This window comes from Cyclopterus lumpus, chromosome 1, assembly GCF_009769545.1.
Source record: "Cyclopterus lumpus isolate fCycLum1 chromosome 1, fCycLum1.pri, whole genome shotgun sequence".
NCBI lineage: Eukaryota > Metazoa > Chordata > Actinopteri > Perciformes > Cyclopteridae > Cyclopterus > Cyclopterus lumpus.
In genome coordinates this window covers 12,532,174-12,554,345 of record NC_046966.1, presented here as the reverse complement: position 1 = coordinate 12,554,345, position 22,172 = coordinate 12,532,174, and the positions used below count along the sequence as shown (strand labels likewise).

Sequence of the window (22,172 nt, the reverse complement as noted above, 5' to 3'; positions counted from 1 at the left end):
AGTGCTGCGGGTGAGAGGGAAGCCTGGGTCGGCCTGCTGAACCTGCTGCCACCGCGACCCGACCCCGGATAAGCGGGTGATAATGGATGGATGGATGGATGAAACCAAACAAAACGTGTCAAAATACAATGGACATTTTATAGGGTAATGACATGGTCATAATTGGAAAGTATAAGACATTGTGTTGTATATGTTGTATCTTATCTTATTTCTGTATTGTGTTGTGTTTGTATATGGCTGCCAATGTAACAATGTCGTAATTTTAAGGCATTTAAGAATTACAATGATGTGTATGATCATATATAAAGTGGAGCAAAGCACTTATTCCACAGCAAAAAAGTATTTTAATTATTCAATATTGAAGAAGAACATTTACGTAAAAGGTTGGCCACCATTACTCATTATGTACTCTGTACACAGTTTAGTTTAGTTTGAGCTTATAAAACCATATGTGTATTGCTTTTAGACTAGACCTATGCAATTTCATATTAAAAGAATGGGTACTTGATATTGATTTCCAGTTCTGTATGTGGAATCAGAATTGGGAATGAGGACAGGGATCATGAGTTACATCAGAAACCCTTTGTTATTATGTGCTTTTCTGCTCAGTTCAATTTCAGTTCAATAATTTATGAGACATTTTGCATTTGTTGTTGCTTGGCAAAAAAAAAGGGACCACATTTAAAACCCTCCTTTACTTTAGATATCATCCAATGAGCCTGTAGCACTACATGTTGGTTTTGACTCACAGTGAATACATTACTGTAACTCAAATCTGAGACTTAACACCCTTGCAGTTAAAAGATTATTCCCTAAAATACACATTACTGTACATCCATGTGTATCCCCTAATAAAACACAATTGTCACACTATTGCATCTGTTTTGTTGTTCTGTTAATACACACCAAAATGACTTTATAATGCCTCATAATTGCAGAATAATCATAGTGTAATTTGTCAACGGTGATCTTAAAATATACAAAACCATGAACTTGAAACAAAACTAACAACCAGTATTTTCCAAACACCATACTCGTTTATTGTTTATTTTTCTTTTAGGTGAATTGAAGGACAAAGTATGGGCCTGAGGTGAATTTGATATATGTATAAAAGGTTTATTTTTGTTCTCAACAGTCCATTGTGTAAATACTGCAATAAAGTCTTTATTTCTCCACTCCAGTTTTAATATGCGTTTGGGGAGTTTGAGGCAAAACAATCCCTTTTACCAGCCAGCCAAAACACATTGAATTATCTCCTCTTACAAGGGAGAGTTTATATAATATCCCCACATGCTTGGTACAGTTGAATTTATGCACTGAGAGAAACTGTGTTCCTCTGTGTTCCTCTCCTCTCTTCTTCTGTCCTCTTCCAAAGGCAGAGTCTGTTCATCTGGAGGAAGATAAAAGGATGACTTTTGCTCATTGATATAAATAAATGGAGAGAGAGGCGAGGCCGTGTAGGAGGGAAGATATCCTTGGGGCAAAAGAAGGAGTAGAAGAGAGGGATGAACCGACCACAGGGAGGAGAGGAGGTGGAGGGTGAGGGTGAGATAGGAGGTTGAGAATGAAGAGTGGATATGCATAGAGAGAGGAGAGAAGAAAGAGAGGGGAAGAGGAGCGGAGGGAGACAACAGGGAGCAGGAAAATCTGAAAAAAAGCGAGTGAGATAAAGAAGCTAGAGGAAAAAAGAATAATGTTGAGAATGCACGATGTGAAAAAGAAAAACCTAATTTTGTGAAAATGGGATTTTCCACCATATATGATTACAGCTATCAAAGAGTACATGTAACTGAGTGTGTATATACGTATGTGCAAGAACATGCATGCAAATTAAACTTTGTGTTGCTACCTACACGCTCGCACATATATTTGCATCCATGTCTTTGAATGTGCTTGAATTATCCGTTAGTGTTTCTCAGTTTTTATGAGCTCATCTGTCATCTTTACTGACAAGCCTGCATGCTTTTATGTGTGTATTATGGTATGTGTACTGTGTGTGTGTGTGGGGGTGTGTGTGTGTAGTATTTATCTCCTCCACCTGTGCTTCTTGGAGAGTACATTTATATGAAGTACCAGTTAACCTTTCTTTCCTGTCCAAAACCATGGCATCGTGACATTTTATTAACTATGTCAGGTAATATATTACCACACTTCCCACGGTAAGATGACATCCTCCCTATGCTTACTCTCCTTATCCCTCTATCCCACCCCTCATCCATATTTTTCCACTGTTCTACATGCTCTTCTCTTCTTCTCCTGCCTCCTTTTTTTCTTTTTTCCCTCCTCCTCCTTCCTCTTCAATGCATGCCTCCTCCTTCTACCTAACTATCCACCACAGTAATTAAAGTGGACAGGGGACAGCGAGTAGGAAAAGGAAGGAACAAAAGGGTAGCGAAAGAGAGAGAATATCTCAATATAAGCCATTTTTTGAGAGGGACAAGAGAAAAGACGTCCAAAGAGAAACCGAGAATTGAAAGTGACAGAGGAAAAGAGCAGAGTTCAGAGAAAGGGAGACAATGAAGTGGTGTGGTGGGGTAAGAGAGGATTTGAATGCTCTTTAGTTTGCAATGGAGCGCTCCTTGTCAGGTAGGCAATCCCGTCTGGCTGCCAGTGATGGCTGTGTCACCATGGTCTCCAAGACACATTGAGGACTTTAATGTTAGCAGAAAGAATAGAGAGATGCACTTACTGTTGCTATCTTATGATGATACATGGTGCTGCTTAATGTTGAGCAACACAGGGTAATGTGAGTGATGAAGGTCGAGATGATGGCGCCTTAAGGGACAGATGATGGCTTAGATGGACAGGTACGATGAAAAAATAAGTCACTTTTTGGTGTACCCCCCCAGCCCAAAAGTGGTCTCTTTTAACATCAGATAACATATATGGTGTGTATAAAACATTGCATATAGCATTACTTCTGCTCATGAACATCAGGCCATGTCTCCGGGGGCGGTTATGGCCCCCACTCAAATCACCAAGCTGCCTGCAGCCCAAAAACGTGGCTCACACGCCTAAGAAAAGGCACAATACTCTCTCAAGGACAGAAATAGAATATTTACTCAAAAGGCAAAGGCATTAATCTTCTCCGTTGTCAGGTAATAATGAAGGTTGCAGGATCAAACGCCATGCCTTAGTTTCTTTGAATTTATTTTAATGGCCTTGAGAAAGTGTTTTAAAAGTCTTCTTCTATCGCAAATTACTCAAAAGATGACATGTCATGTGGCAGCATTGCATTATAGACTTTTGGTTACGGTCAGATGAGAAATTGGTGTCTCCTCAATAACGTCTAGAAAAAAAAATATGTATAGGTCATAGACATCTCAATTTAATTTCTAGACTGATGCCATTTCATTCACGGTAATTAGGGCACTAGCACCGACAACGTCGGGCCAGCAAAGGCCCTATTGAAACTGTCATGTTTATTTTTAAATTGCCTATTTGGGGGCATTATCACATCTCAAAACGTATTAAATTTGACATGCATATCAGGACTGGTGAAAAATTTGATATTTTAGGGGTCTTGCATTTGGGTATATAGAAATGGCTCTATAGTGCCACCTAGAAAGTGTTTTGGCTACACCCATTGCCCCGAATTAACAATTGACTTGGAATTTGACACACATGTCCGGTTTTGTCTGATCTACAAAAAGTCAATCAGAGCATTAGACACTGGTAATGCTAGTCCCAGGTTTGATTCCCTGCAGTGTCCTCCATTCTTTTGGCATTGATATTACATTACACTTAGCTGACACTTGTATCCAAAGGGATCATACACCACAATCATGTGCAAACAACAGTGATAGTCTGGAGGCTCAACATATGAAAGCGGGTGGGAAAAACCAGTATACAAAGTGAGAACCATATAAATCAGAACCAGTACCGATGACTTAATAATTGCCAGTTATGCACTTTTGATTTGCACACACAATCGTAGACCATAGACACAGCTACGGGGAGCAATTCACGGTTAAGTGTCTTGCTCAAGGACACATCGACCATAGGGCTAGCCGGGGATCGAACCGCCGATCCTCTGATTGAAAGATGTACCTGCTAACCACTGACCTACAGTCGCCCACTGTAGCAGTTATCAGAAACTTAAAACTATTGTTTTAAACTTGCATACAGTAATATGTAAGACTGTCTTTATATAACCTAGTGGGAAATATGTTGTCACCACTACAGCCACTAGAGGGCACTGTACTTCAGAGAAAGCCAGCAAGACGCAAAGAGATTAAAAAAAAGATAATAATGTGTGTCATCTTAAGACCATCCTACAGGGATACATTCTGTTATTATTCATGTTCGAGAACATTTACTGCGTGTATGAAAATAATGTTTATTTTCGTTATGTAGTGCTGTATGGGATGAGTGTCTGTAGCCGCCACGTGTGCATTTGAGCTAGCACCAAGATAAAATGTAGTGAGTATTGTGATATACTGCATAATTTGTCTTTATTAATGGACCAAATGTTTCATGTTGTTAAGTTCAGAGCTAACTGTATTGTATTGTTTGTCTTTTATTTCCGTGTTAACAGAAGAGCTACCTCTACAGTTATGTATGTACTGAATGTGTGCACTTGAGTTATACACTGATTATGTGTATTGAGTGACAGTTTCAAGGCACTTTGAGTTAGTTAAGACTTTAAGTAATTTCATCAGATTGGGAAATTTACTATATAGGTTAGTGACCCAGATTGGTGAAACATGTTTAAGTGAGATTCTGTGTTCACAGTGTATGTATGTATGTCAATGTACTGGACTATCTTTGTTGAATCTAATACAAATTGAACATTACAAATTGATTTAAAACTTGTCTATTTCCTTAAGAGTAGTCGAGAAATAAAGATCCAGGCTTCCCTTGAAAAAGAGGTCATTGTATATCAACGGGACCGACCTGGTTAAATAAAGGCTAATAAAAAGATCCCTGAAGATAGTGTTGTGTCTGGTATCTTATCAAGTTTCACCTGCCTACATTTACACTGTCATTCATTCAGAAATATTCCCTTCCTTCAGTCTCTGCAGCTTGTCCTCTATCAGCTGACTATGTGTGTGTTCACTTTGACATAAAGCAACCACATTCTGCCACGGTTTCCCAAAGCCGATGACATAGTTGCCATCAGCATTTTAAAACTGCTCTCCTCTCTTCTGCTTCAGCTGTCATTGCAGTATGAACTGATGCGACCCTCTTTCACCTCCAGTCTCCATCATATCCAGAGCCCAGTCCATGCAGGAAAACTACGTACAACATGGGGACCCGACGTCGCAGACGTTCATCGCTGCTTGCAGCTTTACTTGTATTTTGTTTTACCCTAGCCAACCAGCAATGGCATATACTATTCACCATCACATTTTCAGTACATGGACATTGTAGTTGCTATAGGAGCAGTTAACCTGACATTTGTTCGCAGTGGGAAAACAATATATTTTAGAATTGGTACTGTAAAACAACCTGACAGAGCAATTGGGCTGGGACCACAAGGAAACCTGACAGGTTTTCTTGTTTTACTTTACTGATAAACTTTTCAAACTTCTTTCAAAAGCGTGACACTATAAGATACTGGTCATACCAGATCAGGTAAGGCTGCATCCGTAAAATACCTGGGTGTATTGGATTGAGTGAGGGTGCGTTTGTGTGCTTATGTACTTCAAGTTTTCATTTCTAGGTGGACGGTTTCGTTATTTTTTATTTCAAAAGTTGCATAGGAAAGATAAAAGGGAAACACTCACTTTTTCAATGCTTGTAATGTGCACATACCTCTTGGTATCAGGAGTGCCTACTAACCCACAAACTGTGAAATAAGACAACCCAGTCAGTTTTTCGTTGGCTGCCTAGATCAGCAAATATATGATTCAACAGCCCATTCAGAGTTGGCTCCCCTTGCTATGTCACATGAAGGCTCATTAGAATATACTCCCCCCCCCCTCCCCATGTGAGTATCTTCTATATATTCAGACAGACAGTATGAGCAGTGGCGGCTGGTGGAATTTTTTTTTGGTAGGGCCATTCAATCAATTTCAGCAAACATCCCAGTATGGTTCAATGCAAAGAAAGTATCAAACACGCATTTCTACTTTGTAGTTTTTTCCAAAACTGACATAAGGACATCTTATTCATAATTCAGTATATTAATTATATCATATAATAATATTAAGTTTAATATGATATATAAATAACATATAATATAAATATACAATATAAATATCATAAATATATTATAATAAAATATAAATATTGTATAATATAAATCGCATATATATATATATATATATATATATATATATATATATATATATATATATAAAATCTAATAGAACATGTTTATATATTAAGGTGCCCCTATGAACCTTGTTAGGGTTAAAGTGTGCCTGTTTTTATCCACCTCCTCATTGTGTTTCTTCAACGTAATCCTGTGTCTGTCGTCCAGCTGGTCGTGACGTTCACTTTGCCAATATGGCTGCTTGACGGAGTTATCCATGTGCGTCCTGGTGTTCTCATGTTTTCTTAATGTTTCCGACAAGTGCTTCATGTCCCTTACTCCCGTATCGGTCCATGCTGGATCTATCCCGCGGCCCTCTATTGGACAGCTGAGTATGAGTTTTTTTAACATTAAAACATGTACACTTATTGTAGAAACACAAAATATAAGAAATTAAAATATGTGCATAATATGTCCCCTTTAAAACTGTGGACTTTTAAGATATATATATATGTATATATATATATATATATATATATATATATATATATATATATATATATATATATATATATATATATATATATATATATATAAAGTCATGCAGATGAACAGATGGCTTACATTTCCAAGAGCAGAAAAGGGCATGTGAGGCCATTCAAACTATAGCCTAATTAATAGCTGGCAACTTGGTTGCCCAGCCTAACTGTTGGGAGGGGCTTACCTATCACACTAATTTAACCGACAGGTTTTGGATGCGATTTGGTCCACTGAGAGTCGGCCGCTCACTTATCCAGTCAGTCACCTTCATAGAGTCTGACACCAGACTGCTTTCTGCTAATTCAAACTTCACATCCAATCACTTTTCCTTATCTCATAAATCCTGTTAGATCCCGCCTCTCTCCCTGAACTCCTATTAGTTGATTTTGTTTTAATTCAGAGCAGCGAATAAGCTATTACCAGTCACTGACACGTTACCATGTAATGCTGGAAAGGAGCAGAGCATCTGTGACCTTTCATCCTCAGACACTCACTCACACAGTGAACCACATGCGTGCAACTTGCTAACGGAATTAAATGCATTTTCTTCTTGAATTGTGATTAGCCATGCTGCCCAAGTCTGACTCTTATCAGAAACACTGAGGGACACAACACAGAGCAGATGAGTGAAGCCATCATCTCCTGTTTCTGTGATAGGTTCCAAAGTTAGACGTGTTCAATCACTCTGATCAAATATTCACATTCAGAGTGAGGAGAAAAAGACAGGAAGCAAACTATCTTTTCTTCTGAGGGGAAACACAAATCTTTAGTTCATTGCTGTTAGTTGTCAGAAAATGATCAGCTTGGCATCAGAGTTAACTGGCAGCAAGATAAAAGCCTTATCAGCATGATAAGAAGAGAGAAAAGGATGCCGAAATAGGAAGAGAGAGAGGGATGAAAGAGTAAAAGAGGGGGAAGCAAATAAGAAGAGGAGATGGGAAACAAGAGTTGGAGTAAGTAACGTGAAGAGGGTAAAATAAAAGATATTCTAGTTTTGTCTTCTCTATGAAAGTGGAGATGTGTTATCTCCTTCACTCATCACCAAGCTGCATCAGCAGTTTGACTGGTGGCCAGCCGGCAAACATCAGCAATGATGAAATATAATAGTAAAATTAGAGAAAACATCTATATTTGCCTGTTTTGCGACCGTTTGAGTTCTCTTTTTTTAAACCTCCCCTCTTCTGCAGAGTCCCAGTAGAATCCTGGATTTTACTTTTAGCTTTCATATTCTCCATCTTCCACTCTTTCTCTTTAAGCTTGCCCTCTATTTCTTTCTCCCACACAATTATTCTTTTTTTCTTTTGTTTCTTAGTTTGTGCTGTTTGATTTGCCTTTCCTCTTACCAATTTCAACTCTTGTACTTTATATTATTCTCTACCACCTCTTTGTATATCCTCTCTCCCTTTGCTGCACTTTGCTTGTACTTCGCCAATCAAATTATTCTGATCACATCTTTATATCAAAGATGCCAACCCTCCACCTTCTGCTTGCACAACACTTCTTTGTCAGTTTTCTGACTTGGAAATTACTCGATGTTCTTGGTTTCCCAACAACAATCTGCAAAGCAAACAGCAATGACATTTTTGCATGAGGTCAACAGTGAAAAAGAACACGTGATGAAAGTGCTGTCTGTTAAAAGTTCAGTACATTCAATTAACCTCTTCAACTCCGCGAGGACGCCCACGTCCTCAAACCCCTCCCCTTACCTTTGTACGGCTTGCTCACGCAGACCACGTCAACAAACATGGCCATGTTTGGTATCCCAGCATGCAATAAATCCTCACCTTTGCAAAGGAACTATCGATTTCCTTTTATTTCTTATGCATTTTTCACAAGAGCAGCCCAAATACACAATGTCTAAAGTCGCGATAATGCTGCAAGTCGGGTCTTGTAGCATTTCGACGGCGAAAACGTACAGAATAAACTTTACAAGTGGACCGTGTTAGCGACCGTGCTAGCGGATGTTAGCACGGAGCTAGCGGCATCAAAAAAGTTCAAACATACTACAATTTGATGTGTTGTGTGTTCATGTATTGAAGCCAGGAGACCGCGATATATTTGCCGTGCCATGAAAACGTGGATTTGCCCCGTTTTTGTTTGACTGCATTTTTATTACTCTCCTCAGTTAGACCTGTCAATCCCTTCGTCTAGACTCCTGAGGAGACTTCCGGCTTTCTAACGACGTGCGCAGACCACGGCAGGGAAAAGGAAGGGCTTGCAGGCACTGATGAAGAGAGTCTCCGACTGTGCAATGAACACACTGTCATTCACAGAGAGGCGCTAGATGTGCCGTGAACTACACGAGGTTTTGACCGATGCTATCAGCGTGGTCATGTTCATAAAAACAAGACCTCTGAAAGCACGACTGTTTCTGCACTCTGTGGGGAGCGAAGCTTTCAGCTTCTCACGAGGAAAAGGGTTGTTGCGAGTCTTTGAGCTCAGAAGAAATCCGAAATCCGTAGGCCTACTGCCCTGTATTACAAATCGCATAGGCCTACAGGACAGTATAATATAATTGAAATTGTACACATATTATCCATACACATATTATTCTGCAAGCAGGAGGTGGACTCAGTGTATCATTTATGTTATCTTTGTAACGTTACACATGCATATACTTTTTGGAGTCAAATTTATTAATTCAATTAGGCCTATAATTATTAATTTGCAGGCAAGTTTTCTGATGAAGAATTTCTGATGAAATTGGCCTATCTCAGTGACATATTTGGAAAGCTTAATGAATTAAATCTTCATCTTCAAGGCAGAGAGCAGCACCTTCCTCAGCAGATAAGATCAGCAGTTTCACTCGGAAGCTGGAGATGTGGGTCAGGCGACTCGATCAAGGGAATATTGATTTCTTTGAGAATCTGAGTGAATTTGAACTAATACTGATACAACTTGATGGCTTACACATATCTGCATTAAGTTTGTTTTGCACCAGTAGCATGTTAATTGCAGCCACAATAAGCTATTTGCCAAATATTATTTCTTTTTATTTGCATTGTTCTAACAAAGTGATTGCACTTTTTATTTGTTTTTGTCTGATGGAGCAATCCGGTTTAATTAAAAGTGATTGCAATTTTCTTTATTCTATTATTTGAAAAAGCACAGATGGAGGAGTTCCAAAAAACATTTTGTTACAATTTTGTTGGGGCAGTGCGGCACGAACATTTTTCTTCCTCCGAAGTGGGGCGCGACAGAAAAAGTTTGAGAACCACTGGTCTAAGGTGACCGTTTTGTATCTGCTGGTCTAACGTGACCGTTTCTTTTGTTATTTTATGCAGCAACAATTTATCCTGTCAGCAGAAAAAATGGCTTGATATGAATTTAACATTTCCATGTCCATGTGGTACAATTTCTAAGAACTAATATCTAGAAATATCTCTACTGAGAATACAGCTGTGGCTCTGGGCTCACCAGCAATCTTTGACTTTTTGATACCGACATTTTTTTTTTTTTCAAAGCAGCAGCAGCAGCAGCTCCTGACCCATCCTGAGCACTCTAAGAAAACGAGAAAAAAACTCCCCATAATGGAAACAAATCTCGGAAGAGGCAATTCAAAGAGAGATCCCCTCTCCTCGGACGGATGGGCCTGTGCCTGGATCTGAAAAATAGACAATTGTTAGAACATAAATAATATAATGTGAGTGAAATTAAAACATCTATCTATCTATAGTGTAGTTTATGTTTAAATGTAAATGTAAATTAAGACATGTGTGTGTGTGTGTGTGTGTGTGTGTGTGTGTGTAGTCTGATACTATCTCAGCCACGGGTGATTCCTCAGCTGCTTAAAGAAAAGGAGAAGAGAGGGTGAGGTCCTGTGATCCATAGCAATCCATAGGTACTCCTCCCGACTGCACTACTCTGGGGGGACGTGGGTAAAGTTAATAAAGGTGGAAAATGTGTTTCTCCTGGAGGTCAATAGCTGCATCCACCAACTGCTTTGTTATGATCTGAAAGACACAAAGAGAGAGTTGAGGGACCAGAGAGGAGGATGCTTGGATACCATTTTTTTTAAACTGGGGACCAGAGGGATTAAATGTGTTCCAGCTGTGTGGTATTTGAGACTTTAGATAATAGCTGATATGGTAGCATGCAGTAGTCGTAGCAAAACTCTAGTTAAAAGATGACTGACAAGAGATTTGAGGCACGCTAGAAGTGGAATGGGTCGAGCCTGAAGAATCAATTTATCTAGCTATGCATGGGAAAGGTCAAGAGGGAATTCTATATCGAACTGACGGAATATTATTTATTACTATAGTCACTGTAGAGCAGAGTGGTCTGTCCTCACAGTGAATGTCAGGCCACACAGGTAGTACTTGAAGTGCCTGATTGACAGCACCACTGCCAAGAGCTCTCTGCGGGTGACGCAGTAGCGCCGCTCAGCCTTGTTGAATGCCCGGCTGAAGTAACCCACCACTCACTCCCCTTCGGGTCTTGTCTGGGAAAGTACTACCCCGACGCCTGACCCGCTAGTATCTGTGTGTGTCCAGCGTGAAAGGCAAGCTAGGGTCTACTGGAGCAAGCACCGGAGCCTCAATCAGGGTGCAACAAAGGCTGCTGAAGGCCATCTGGCATTGCTCCGTCCAGGAAAAGTCACTGTCCTCCGCAGCAGCTGGAACAGAGGCGCAGCGGTGCATGCAAACCCTCGTACAAACCTCCTGTAGTACGAGGCCAGGCCCAAAAAACTCTTCAGCTGTTTTTGGTTGGTGGGGGTGGGCCAGTGAGCGACAGCCTGCACCTTTTCTTGCATTGGGCCGATGCCCTCACCGCCAACCCAGGATACCTCTCTCTCCATGAAGTGGCACTTTTCCGGGTGCAGCTTGATGATTTTTTCCAGCACCAACCGCAGTGACGCCAGGGCTTGCTCGAATGAGTTACCGTGAACCAGGGTGTCATCCAGGTAAACTAGGTACTGCTGATGGGGAATTCCCTCCAATACCTTGTCCATCAACCTTACAAAGGTGGCAGGGGCATTACAAAGTTCAAAACTGAGGACCTTAAACTGCCACAGCCCCCGTCCGGTGCAAAAAAGCAGTCTTGGGCCGGGCCTCCAGGGCGAGCGGCACCTGGTAATATTCACTGCGGAGGTCCAGGGAGGAGAACCAAGAGGACCCCAAAACCAGGTCCAAAGACTCATCAATGTGGGGCAGTGGGTATGAATCCTTCTTGGTTACCCCATTTACAGGCCTGTAATCAGCGCAGAGTCGCCAGCCGCATATCTTTTTTGGAACCATGACAACTGCTGCTGCCCAGGGGCTGTCGGAAGGCTCGATGACACCCGCCTACAGCATGCTTGCGACCGCTTCATCACAAGCCTGTTGGCGGGCCAGTGGGAGGCGGCGTGGGCGGCACTTACATGTGTCAATCTCATGCTGTACTAGATGAGTTTGCCCCACCTCATCCTCGCTCTTGGTGAAACTGCCTTGGAACTCTAGCAGAAGCTGCCACAGCTGCTCCTGCTGCTGGGGATGTAGGCCGCCATAGTTCTTGCTCCACACCTCCCTCATCGCAATCAGAGTCCCCGCCTCCTCCTTCTGGCACCCTCCAGACGGGGGTGGGGTTGCGTAGCTCATGGTGGGGTCAGATGGGGAAGATGCAAGGGGTGCCTCAGGGGAGAAGGAGAGGGAGGCTGGATTGCTGTCTACAGTCTCTACCGTATTCACTGATGGTGCGGGAGGAACAGGGGGATGCAGTGAAAGGGTGAGGGTGGGGATCATCGCTATAGCCGGCCCTCCTTGGAAACTCACTGTGCCTTGTTGCAGGTCTAGCTGGCAGCCTGCGGCCCTCAAAAAGTCCAAACCCAGGATACATGGGTCCTGCACTGCAGCTATCCACACCAGGTGTGTCCTGGTTGACCGCACCCCCAGCAGATCCTGGGACCGGGGTGTGGTCGGTGTGTTTGCTGTAGCGACACAGCTCTAATCAGTTCAGTCACTTCAGTCAGCCATGCCAGTGTCTCTTCCTCTGATGGCCTCGCCATTGCAGCCCTTACAGCAGGTGATCCCTCTCTTTGCCCGCTTCCCGACGCTACACCCCACACATTCTCTCTCCACGGCCATCTCCAAGGCCGCCTGCAACGACTGCGGGTGCTGTAGCTGCACTTGGACACAAAATTCAGTGGGAGAGATTGCTCTGATGAACTGGTCCCGTGCCAACTCGCTCTGTACTCCGGGAGGCATGTGTACATAGGCCCTCCGTGACCAGCTTTCTATGTCATTAGCCAAAACCAGCAACGGCTCCCCAGGTTTTCTTTTGAGTCATCTTGAGTGGAAATTACGGGACCAGCCTTTATAGTAGAGAGATTTGAGGCCCGCCGCAATTACGGAATTTAAGGTAATGTTTCTCTCGTCGAACAGGGAAATGCCAGAGATTGAACAATGTTACGGTTTGGGCAGCGCCTAGGCTCCTGGCCACAGTCTGCCCATATTTATATTATCGAGGAGAAGATCCGGGTGCGACGTTCTGATTATTGTCTTCACCTTGAATGAAATGAATGCGGAGCGCGCATTTTAGCGGCATGAATTGTGCATAACAGCAACATGAATGAACTCACGGTAGAGACAGTCATATTTAAATAAGACAGCAGCAAGATGATAGGCTAACCATATCATTGTTTCCTTGTGCTTATTGAATAGAGTGGACCAGCTGATCTGCGCGGCTGGCGTTACGATCACAGCGAGTAAAAATTGATTGGCAGACGTATGAGGAATAAATGGAGGGCTTAAGGGTTTAAATGTAAATTAAGACATGCGTGTGTGTGTGTGTGTGTGTGTGCGTGTGTGTGTGTGTGTGTGTGAGTGATACTATCTCAGCCACGGGTGATGCTTCAGCTGGGTGAATCGAATATCCGGGTCCGCATGAAAGCACGCCTCAAAGAAATCTTTGCCATCTGTAGAGAAAGGAGAAGAATGGGTGAGGTCCTGTGATCCATCGCAACGTGAACTCAAATGAACAGATTTTTTGTGTTTATGTTTTTCTTACTTGTGGAAAGCCAACTGGTCTCATTCAGCTCCAGAAAGGACATCTCTGGTGTAGATGCCGCCTTGTGTCGCATTAAGAACAGGACCACTCCGATCTGGAATACTGTCGAGGGTCCCGCTTTGTACTCCTCCCGACTGGACCACTCTGGGGGGACGTGAGTACCTAAAATATACAGACATAATAAAAAAGACAGTGAGGAGGAGGAAGAGCTTTGTTTCAATGTAAAAGTCACTGATGGGTAAAGTTAATAAAGATCAGGAGTAAAACTGGACTTCTTACCATAAAAGGTGTCAAAGGCGTCGTCTTCTCCGCCAAAACAGTTCAGACTGAAGTCGATGACGTGAACTCGTGGCGCCTTCATGCAGGTCTCAATAAGGAGATTTTCCGGCTTGATGTCCCGGTGGAAAATGTGCTTCTCCTGGAGGTCAATGGCTGTATTCATCAACTGCTTAATTATGATCTGAAAGACAAAAAAGAGTTGAGGGATCAGAGAGGAGGATGCTTGGACATTTTTTAATGGATGTGACTCTGAGCTGACTACAGCAGCTTACCTTAGCTTCCTTTTTCTTCAAGTAGCCTCCTTTGGTTTCAATGTAGTTGCTGAGGTCTACGGCCGGCATCGGTCTCTTCAGCACCAGGATCAGCTCCTCGTCCACAATGTACCAGTCCAGTAGGTGAATGTGTGCTGAATGCCACTCTGATTCGGCCCCTAGTTTGTATAGGACAGCGATCTCCATGGGGATCTGGTTCCCATCACTGTCTTCGTGAAGGAGGAGCCCTTCGTCTATATGAATATGCTTGATGGCGACCTACGGGATATACAAACAATACTTTTTGGTTACACTTCCTGACCGTACTGTGTGTGTGTGTCTGTATGTGTGAAAGAACATGTGTGAAAAACTTACAGGCAGATATCCTCTCTGCGATAGCCAGCATACACGCATCCAAATCCTCCTTGGCCAAGTTTCTTCTGCTCCCGGCACTTGGCCTTAAACATGGTTGACGGGTCTAGTTTACCAGTGTCCTCTGAGCTGGACGGCAACTCATCGTCACAGGGGATGGGGTCCAGTCTCCTGCTTTTCTCCCTCTGTAGGCTTTTCCCATCTTCCGTTCGTTTCCTCTTCAGTAGTAGTCCAGGGACGACACTAATGTCCTCTGAGGTGCACGGCAACTCATCGTCACAGGGGATGGGGTCCAGGATGGGGTCCAGTCTCCTGCTTTTCTCCCTCTGTAGGCTTTCCCCATCTTCCGTTCGTTTCCTCTTTAGTCGTCCAGGGACAACACTAATGTCCCCCGAGTTGGATGTCAACTCATCGTCACAGGGGATGGGGTCCAGTTGCCTACTTTCCCCCCTCTGTGGGCTTTCCCCATCTTGTGTTACTTTTGTATTCACTTCTCCAGGGACGACGTCCTTCTCCTCCACTTTGAAGAGCTTTCCTAATACTTTACCCATTAGAAGAAGACTGCTGAAGACCTTTCTAACAACGTTAGTGCTTGTTGCTGTTCCGGAATATACAAATGAGGGTTTAGAGTAAATTCTGCGTGTACAGTTTATAAGTAAACATGGAGGTATCCACTGAATACATTCATACAGTGCATACAATACTACATGTACAAGCATACAATACTTAATACTGACTCTCAGCCATCTGGCTGGCTTTCCTCCAAACTAATACAATGTACTCTTTTATGAATTGTTCATCTTAATCTTAAAGTCAAACACAGACTGATTTTTGCTTTCGGTATGTTTTCTGTGGGTCCAGATATCTCAACTGTTGAATCCTGATCTTAACTTTTTCTCAATCGCCACCTGCAGGTTCAGTTTTTTTTGTGTGAAATATTTGGATGGAATGCCATGAAATGTGGTGCAGATATCCCAGGTAACCAGCAGAGTTCAGTACAATTACTTCTGCTTTTACACATATTTTTTTGCAATCCTTTCCTTTTACACCAACCATATGAATGCATAATATAATTCCTTCCTGGTGTACGTCATATGGGGCCATCCCTACTGTCACTTTGTGCCCCAGATACAGGAGAGGGATGCATTGCAGAGTCTCTAGATGGCCTTGCCATCTCATAAAATGTTAAAAGGAAGGTCATCTGTGTGTTAATATTTGGAGACATAGTGACTGCTATCAAGGTTATTGATAAACTATTGTAGCAGGTGAGCTAACCTCAGACAGACAGGAACATGATAGCACCTGTAAGTCATAATTTACCTCTGCAGGCGGCTTTCTTTTTTCCTCAGTACTGGAACGTTCGTTCTCGGGATGGTACATCATTTCATTCAAAAAATAATTGTCTGAGAAAAGCTGAAATTGATAGAAATAATTTGCACCGATTTACAAAAGTGGAATACACTCTGGTTCACATGAGAAAACAAGAGGGGCAGACTTTGCCAACTAAAAGAGTGGACAGATGTTAGCGACTGGAGCAGAGGAGAAATGGCCAGTCAAATTATCATGTGGCAGTACATGGTATGGTGTTTTACTTTGTCTAAGCGTGTCTTATGAATTCCCGTGTCTTGCTCCTCATCTGCTGGGTGAAGGGAACGAGGTTTGGTCTGGAGTGAGCATCAACGTTGGCTCTGGAGGCCAATTACAGTCTCCCCTGCCCTGTGCTTCACGACCACGGTCTGGAAGCTAAAGCAGAAATTAAACACATGCAACACAACCAAATGAGCCCCGGTGGCACATGGCGTAAGGAGGAGACCAAATGTTAAATTGACATTTGGTCCAACGAAAGAGTCATTTGAAAAAAAAAAAAAAAAAAAGATTCTGAAACATTTGAATTATTTCCCAAGAGATCGGAAGGGCCCGTCTATAAACTAATCAAATGCATGAGGAAAAGCACCTTATGTGGGTGATGACGACAGGACAAAAGGATGTCCGTGTAGTTATTGTGTGTGCTCGAATAATTGCTGTTTTTATTCACAACTGCTGAACATGTATGGCATCAGAGTAGCATGTGGTCATTCTTAAAATGAATGGTATTTTCTTGTAGTAAAAGGCAATGAGGGCATCTTAGTAAAGTTGTCACTTAGAAATGCACTTTCTTCAGTTGCACTGATTGATCTGCTTAGTGAGAGCAATATAATTAATTGAGTCAGTGGAGATAAATGAATGTACACTGATCATCCAGTGACTTTCAAGCCATTGATTTGTCCCTTATCTTGGCTAATAAGATGCTGTTAGAGGACAGGGTGGCAGTGGTTATTCAGACCAAAGCCACTTAGTGCTGCCACTTTCCTTGGCTGCAGCTGATTACACCAATAACAATTGCATTATCAAACACAATTAACACCAGGATAGTTTGTTAGTTGAGGAATTTGTAGCAGTTGTTCAAGCAGTAGTATTGTTTTATTTTGGATCATTTCTGCAGAGGTTATGGATAATTCCGCGTTGTGGTAATATGACAAAGGTTCACATCCAAGCATGCAGTGAATTTGGAGTAACATTTTCCAGAAAGCCTTTTTTCTTCTAATTTAAGGAAAGTGACAAATAAATATTGGATATTGAATCCCACAGTACAACTTTGGAGAGTATAAATAATCAGTTGTCGGCTAAACTTAACCTTTGAAACGTGTCTACTCTGAACGTTTAAACTATTGTTAATGTTGTTAACTTTGAAACAAAAAAATATGGTTCAACTAAACTAGTAATTTTACATTTTGATAAACCAAGACGCTAGTTGCCTTATTTCTTTGAGTTTTATCAACTTCTGTTCATGCTAAATCCATCATGTGTGAACTGAGTGGCTTCATCTATTCGTCGGTGTTCTTTTGTATAAGGACCCGTTTTACCAAGTTATCATAATGCGTCTTCTGTGTCCTCTTCCTATGTCTAAAAGTCCATCAGCAGATGGATAGGACCGCATGCTGGTCCTTCTGTAGCCCTTCTAAATAATTTGGAAGCTGAGACCCAATCTTATCCTTAGGCATGTCTTGGCTTACCTTGCACAGCAGCTGGATTCTTGTAATATCACAAGGCCACAGAATTGCGGGATCACAGTATCAAACAATCACATGAAAATCCATCTTCAGGCTTTGAGTAATATATTTTTGTCCGAACCACTGACGGTTCTGTGAGACGCTTCTGGGATCTACGGGCGTGCACGGTTTAAGTGTGTGTGAATCTAGTTGTGGCCGTTGTTTGTTCGAAACAACAATGGTGGCTGCTAAAGAGGTTAGCATATACAGTATGCTGCAATAACATACATTCTATCAGAACTGAGCATATTGTTTTGTTGTAAGTAGAGTAAAGTTGGAAAAAGTTGTTTTCACTCTTCACTTTGCCTGCCTGATTTTGGCAAGAGTTTTTACCAACTGTCTCCGCTGGTCTGATTGTTTGAAGTTAGTCCATTATAGACGGTGATAGACAGATAACTCACCCAATCACAGTGCCTGCTCTTTTCCAAACAGTTCAAGAACGGCTGGTTAGATGATTCTGTTTCACAAATCATCTGGTGCGTCAGGTTAGAAGCAAAATCTGAAATTGAAATTAGAAAACACTACCTTTTCCAAGGCCAATTTAAGTGTGCTTGCAGCTGAAAATGCGTCAGAGATACATTATAATGTGTCAATGTTGGCACATTTTCAAAGCAGAATAAATTCTGTTTTCATCTTGGTTGATTTCCTGTTAATTTACACTATTATCCTCATAGATCTATATGCTAGTGAAATTAAATCCTATAATCACCATAATGCCACAACAGTCTACTTTGAATACATTCACTTTAATTATACACTTCATCTCTTTTATGCATGGTCTGCTCTCTTTTGAAAGTGAGTTACAGGTGTTGAATTGATGGAAAGCATTGAAAGTAACTTCAGCCTTTTATCTGTTCATAATGCAGCACAGGCAACCATGACACCTAACCTAACCCAGATAAATACTATAATTATCACCCCTGCCTCTCACAGCTCACCCCTCTGTCGATCGGCTGTTGTATCCATCATGCATACACACACACACGCACACACACAACACGCACATGCACACGCACGCACACACATGATGTGTCACATCTGTATCCATCAAAGCAATTCAAAGTGAGATTTAGTGCAGCGCCCTGGCAGGGTAACCGCACTGTGGGCGAGTCCATATTAAATTGTCTACTGAAGTGGGCCAGATTGTGTTTGGCAGTCTTCCCATTCATCTACGCTAATGCCCTTTCTGCCTTCATTCATTTCATGAGCTGAAGGAGACTGGAGAGTAGAGGACAGGGCCCAGGAGAAGAACACTCGGGAAGAGAGGAAATGACTGAAAGTGGAAAAGATTTTTAAAAGTTGAATGTGAGAAAGGGGTTAAATAATGATAATGGTAGACTGTGACACCTAATGATGCGATTATTTTTTTGGTTCACTGTATGTGATTAACTACTTTGTTATTTCAACATTTGTCAGTGTTTTAAACGAGCAGGCCCGCAGCTCCATCTGTAAGAGCAATACGGATAAAACAAGACCTAATGGAATGAAACGGCATGCCATGTACAGTACATAGCAGCAGCTATATTAACAAGGCTCTCTAGTAATGAGCTGGAGGGGGTGAAAACACATGAGTGGACACACACACACACACACACACACACACACACAGACACACACAAGCTCAATGTGCTGAGACACTATCAGCATGCTCTCATTTTGCCATTACCACTTTTAAGTGTGTGTTACTATGGCAACAATGTGATTTATTTCCCAATTAGGAGTTAGTGAACTTGCTCACTTACGGCCAAATATCAAGTGGCACATAAATTACCTTCAAGCGTAAAAGCGGTCTATTTACTATTTAAAACAAAGGAATATCACCATTTCTTATCTCCCAAACAAGTCAACTTCTGTACCAAGAGTTTGCTTCTTTGTGAGTTTATTGTCCAACAACAAATATTCTATAATAATTCTGTGTCACATCTAATTGGCAATTAATGTGCTCGCTAAAAAGGATGGAATTCTGCGGGCTTCACATCCAATAACAACCTCTTTCATCCATCTAGCTTAAAATGAAGATAAACAATGCACGGATGAATGAGAGAGTCGGTCGGCAGGTGGGAATGTAACGGAATCAATTAGGCAAACACTCATGATTTATATTCCGTGTTGATAACAAAGAAAGCTTCATTTACTTTCTTTCACGCTCTTACTGATATCATTTGTTTGCAATGTTTATGCGATAATAACATATGAATCCCATTCCTTTTTGTGACAAATAAATTGAGCAGCAGTGTTTGATTAGAGTATATCTATATATATATGTGTGTGTGTATATAAGGAGAAGTAATAGTTCATTATTATTTCTCACTGTAATATATTAATATATGAGCAATGATTCATAAACATACGTCCATTTTTGTATGTATACGCTTGGAGTATAATATACTTTCTGTATTATACTTTTTTTCTATTCCCCTCATTCTCTCCTTCTCTCTTCTCCTGCTCACTGCAGTGTTTTTGAGAAGTAGAACTCGTCTGGCCCTTATTAATGTGCCTGGCATTCGCTTGGCTCTGGGTCTCTCTTTTCCTCTCCCCAGCCTCTTACAGCTTCATCCCATATTCTGTCCATGCCATCATCGCACACAGCTTCAACTGCAATTACCTGTATCATCACGCATTCACACACACACACACACACACACACTTACACACACACACTGCAGACGCATTTAAGTCCAGATATTTGTTCATAACCCCACACTTCCCATCCTTCCCTCCTGCAGCCCTCTCGATAATGATAGACTTGTTGGACAATAATTAGACTTAAGTTGGTCCAGGAAAATACTGGAATGTCATATTTCATTCCATTGAGGCTTTATTATAAGCCTATTCACTTTAACCTTCGTGGAATACTGACACAACAAAGCTCTTTTGGTGTCTTTCCATATTTTATGACTGGTTTTGCCTTGGTCGTTGTGAAAAATAGATAAGGATAACAGATAAGGTCGATTTCAGTTTATTGTTTTGGTGATTAGGTAAGATAAAATCCCACGTGAACACTGATCAAAGTTTGATTCCGTTTGTGCGATGTGGTATTTTGGAAGCCAGCCATATTAGGATTGTGTACTGCACAGTGTTGATACGTTCTATCTCTCTGTACAATCTGATACAGTTTGTTGGCCTGCAAAGGCTACAAATTGTCCCAGTATCTTATTAGCTCCGGCTTCATTCCCAGAATCCTTAAGACAAAGTCATTACCGATTTGATTCTCTTTTCATGTTTTGGCATCACTACTTTATCCCTCCCATTTTATTTTTCATCACAACTTTATCCCCATTTCATACCCTCAAACTCTTTTAACTTGGAAGAAATGAGACCCACGTCTCTTGTAGAGAAAAAAAAAGAAAAAAAGAAACTAGGTCTGGGTTGATCACCAGAAAGTTTCTGACACGCGGAATCACCCTTAAGCTGGTGTTGAATGTTTCAGAGCAGGCTGGTCTCTTTTTCTGAGGGGGATAAGACGGCTCCTGTGTCTGCTTGTCTGCCGGGACTTTGGCGGTAGAGGAGAGGCAGCTACCTGTTCTGCTCTCCCCTCTCATCTTTTTACACTAATTAGAGGGAGCTGGGTTTAAACCAGAGAGGGGACACACATCCTCTGACTGCACGCAGGTGGGTGGGTTTAGTCATGTATATTCATCAAAGTGTTTCATAAAGATCCTGTTTTACTCTTACTGTGTCCAGAAACATGTTTGTAGGTCACCATTTTATTAGTGGGAGAAATGCTGGTGAAATACAATGTGCCAACTCCATGAGCGTGTGTGTGCATGTGAATAGTGTGCAGTGTGGTGGCAATGCACCGCAGGCGATTATGAGGAGTTGGCTTAAGCAGTGGGCTCTCAAGGCCTAATCACGGCACGCATTTCAAAGGCGAGAATGCCAATTAAAACTGATAGGGCTCAATGTGGGCTTTTGGGCTGCCACTGCGGAGAGCAACATATCCAATATGAAAATCAATCAGTTCCCCGGCTCTTGGTCAGGAGAAGCGGTTTGCCAGCCAGTGACTCAAGAGGAGCTTCTGATGAATACACAGGCTCGACAAGGAGGTGTCAACGGGGCAAGGGGAAAAGACTTGCAGGGCCATGGAGAGAAGACAGAGATTTGTGAGTCATCTGTCATCATGTGTGTGTGCCGGTGTGTGTTGAGGATCAGAGGGCCTGTGATCTCAACTCTACTCTAAAAGTATGTGGAAAAGTATGTGAGGGGGACTTTGATATTTGCTATATGAGGGGGGATAAACTGCAGCGTGTCAGGATGAGTCAATGTAATATTACAAGCAGCTTCCAACCTACTTTATTTAATTTGATTCGTCATTAAGAGTCCAAATCATACATAATTTGATATAATGAGAGGACATACATTACACAGTGGTCAAGTTAAATGGTAAATGGACCTGTACTTGTATAGCGCTTTTCTAGTCTTCCGACCCTGCTCACCACTGATCCACAGTCGCCGTCT

General features: G+C 41.9%; 1 protein-coding gene across 1 annotated transcript; it reads right to left on the bottom strand.

The window, feature by feature from the left end:
• Positions 1-13,545: 13,545 nt before the first annotated feature.
• LOC117734310 (serine/threonine-protein kinase pim-2-like) lies at positions 13,546-14,827 on the bottom strand. Its single transcript, XM_034538757.1, has 5 exons — positions 14,741-14,827; positions 14,275-14,532; positions 14,003-14,183; positions 13,724-13,885; positions 13,546-13,631 (listed from the first exon to the last, which is right to left on the bottom strand). Exons 1-5 carry the CDS (start codon positions 14,825-14,827, stop codon positions 13,546-13,548), a joined length of 774 nt encoding a protein of 257 aa, XP_034394648.1.
• Between the last annotated feature and the right edge of the window lie 7,345 nt (positions 14,828-22,172).

Bases quoted from the DNA above. Each gene is read 5' to 3' on its own strand.
- LOC117734310 (XM_034538757.1), bottom strand. From the start codon at position 14,827: ATGGGAAAAGCCTACAGAGGGAGAAAAGCAGGAGACTGGACCCCATCC. The intron at 14,533-14,740 runs GTAAACTAGACC...TATATCCCGTAG, and splicing joins GTCCAGCTCAGAGGACACTG to GTCGCCATCAAGCATATTCA. The intron at 13,886-14,002 runs GTAAGAAGTCCA...TGTATATTTTAG, and splicing joins CGCCTTTGACACCTTTTATG to GTACTCACGTCCCCCCAGAG.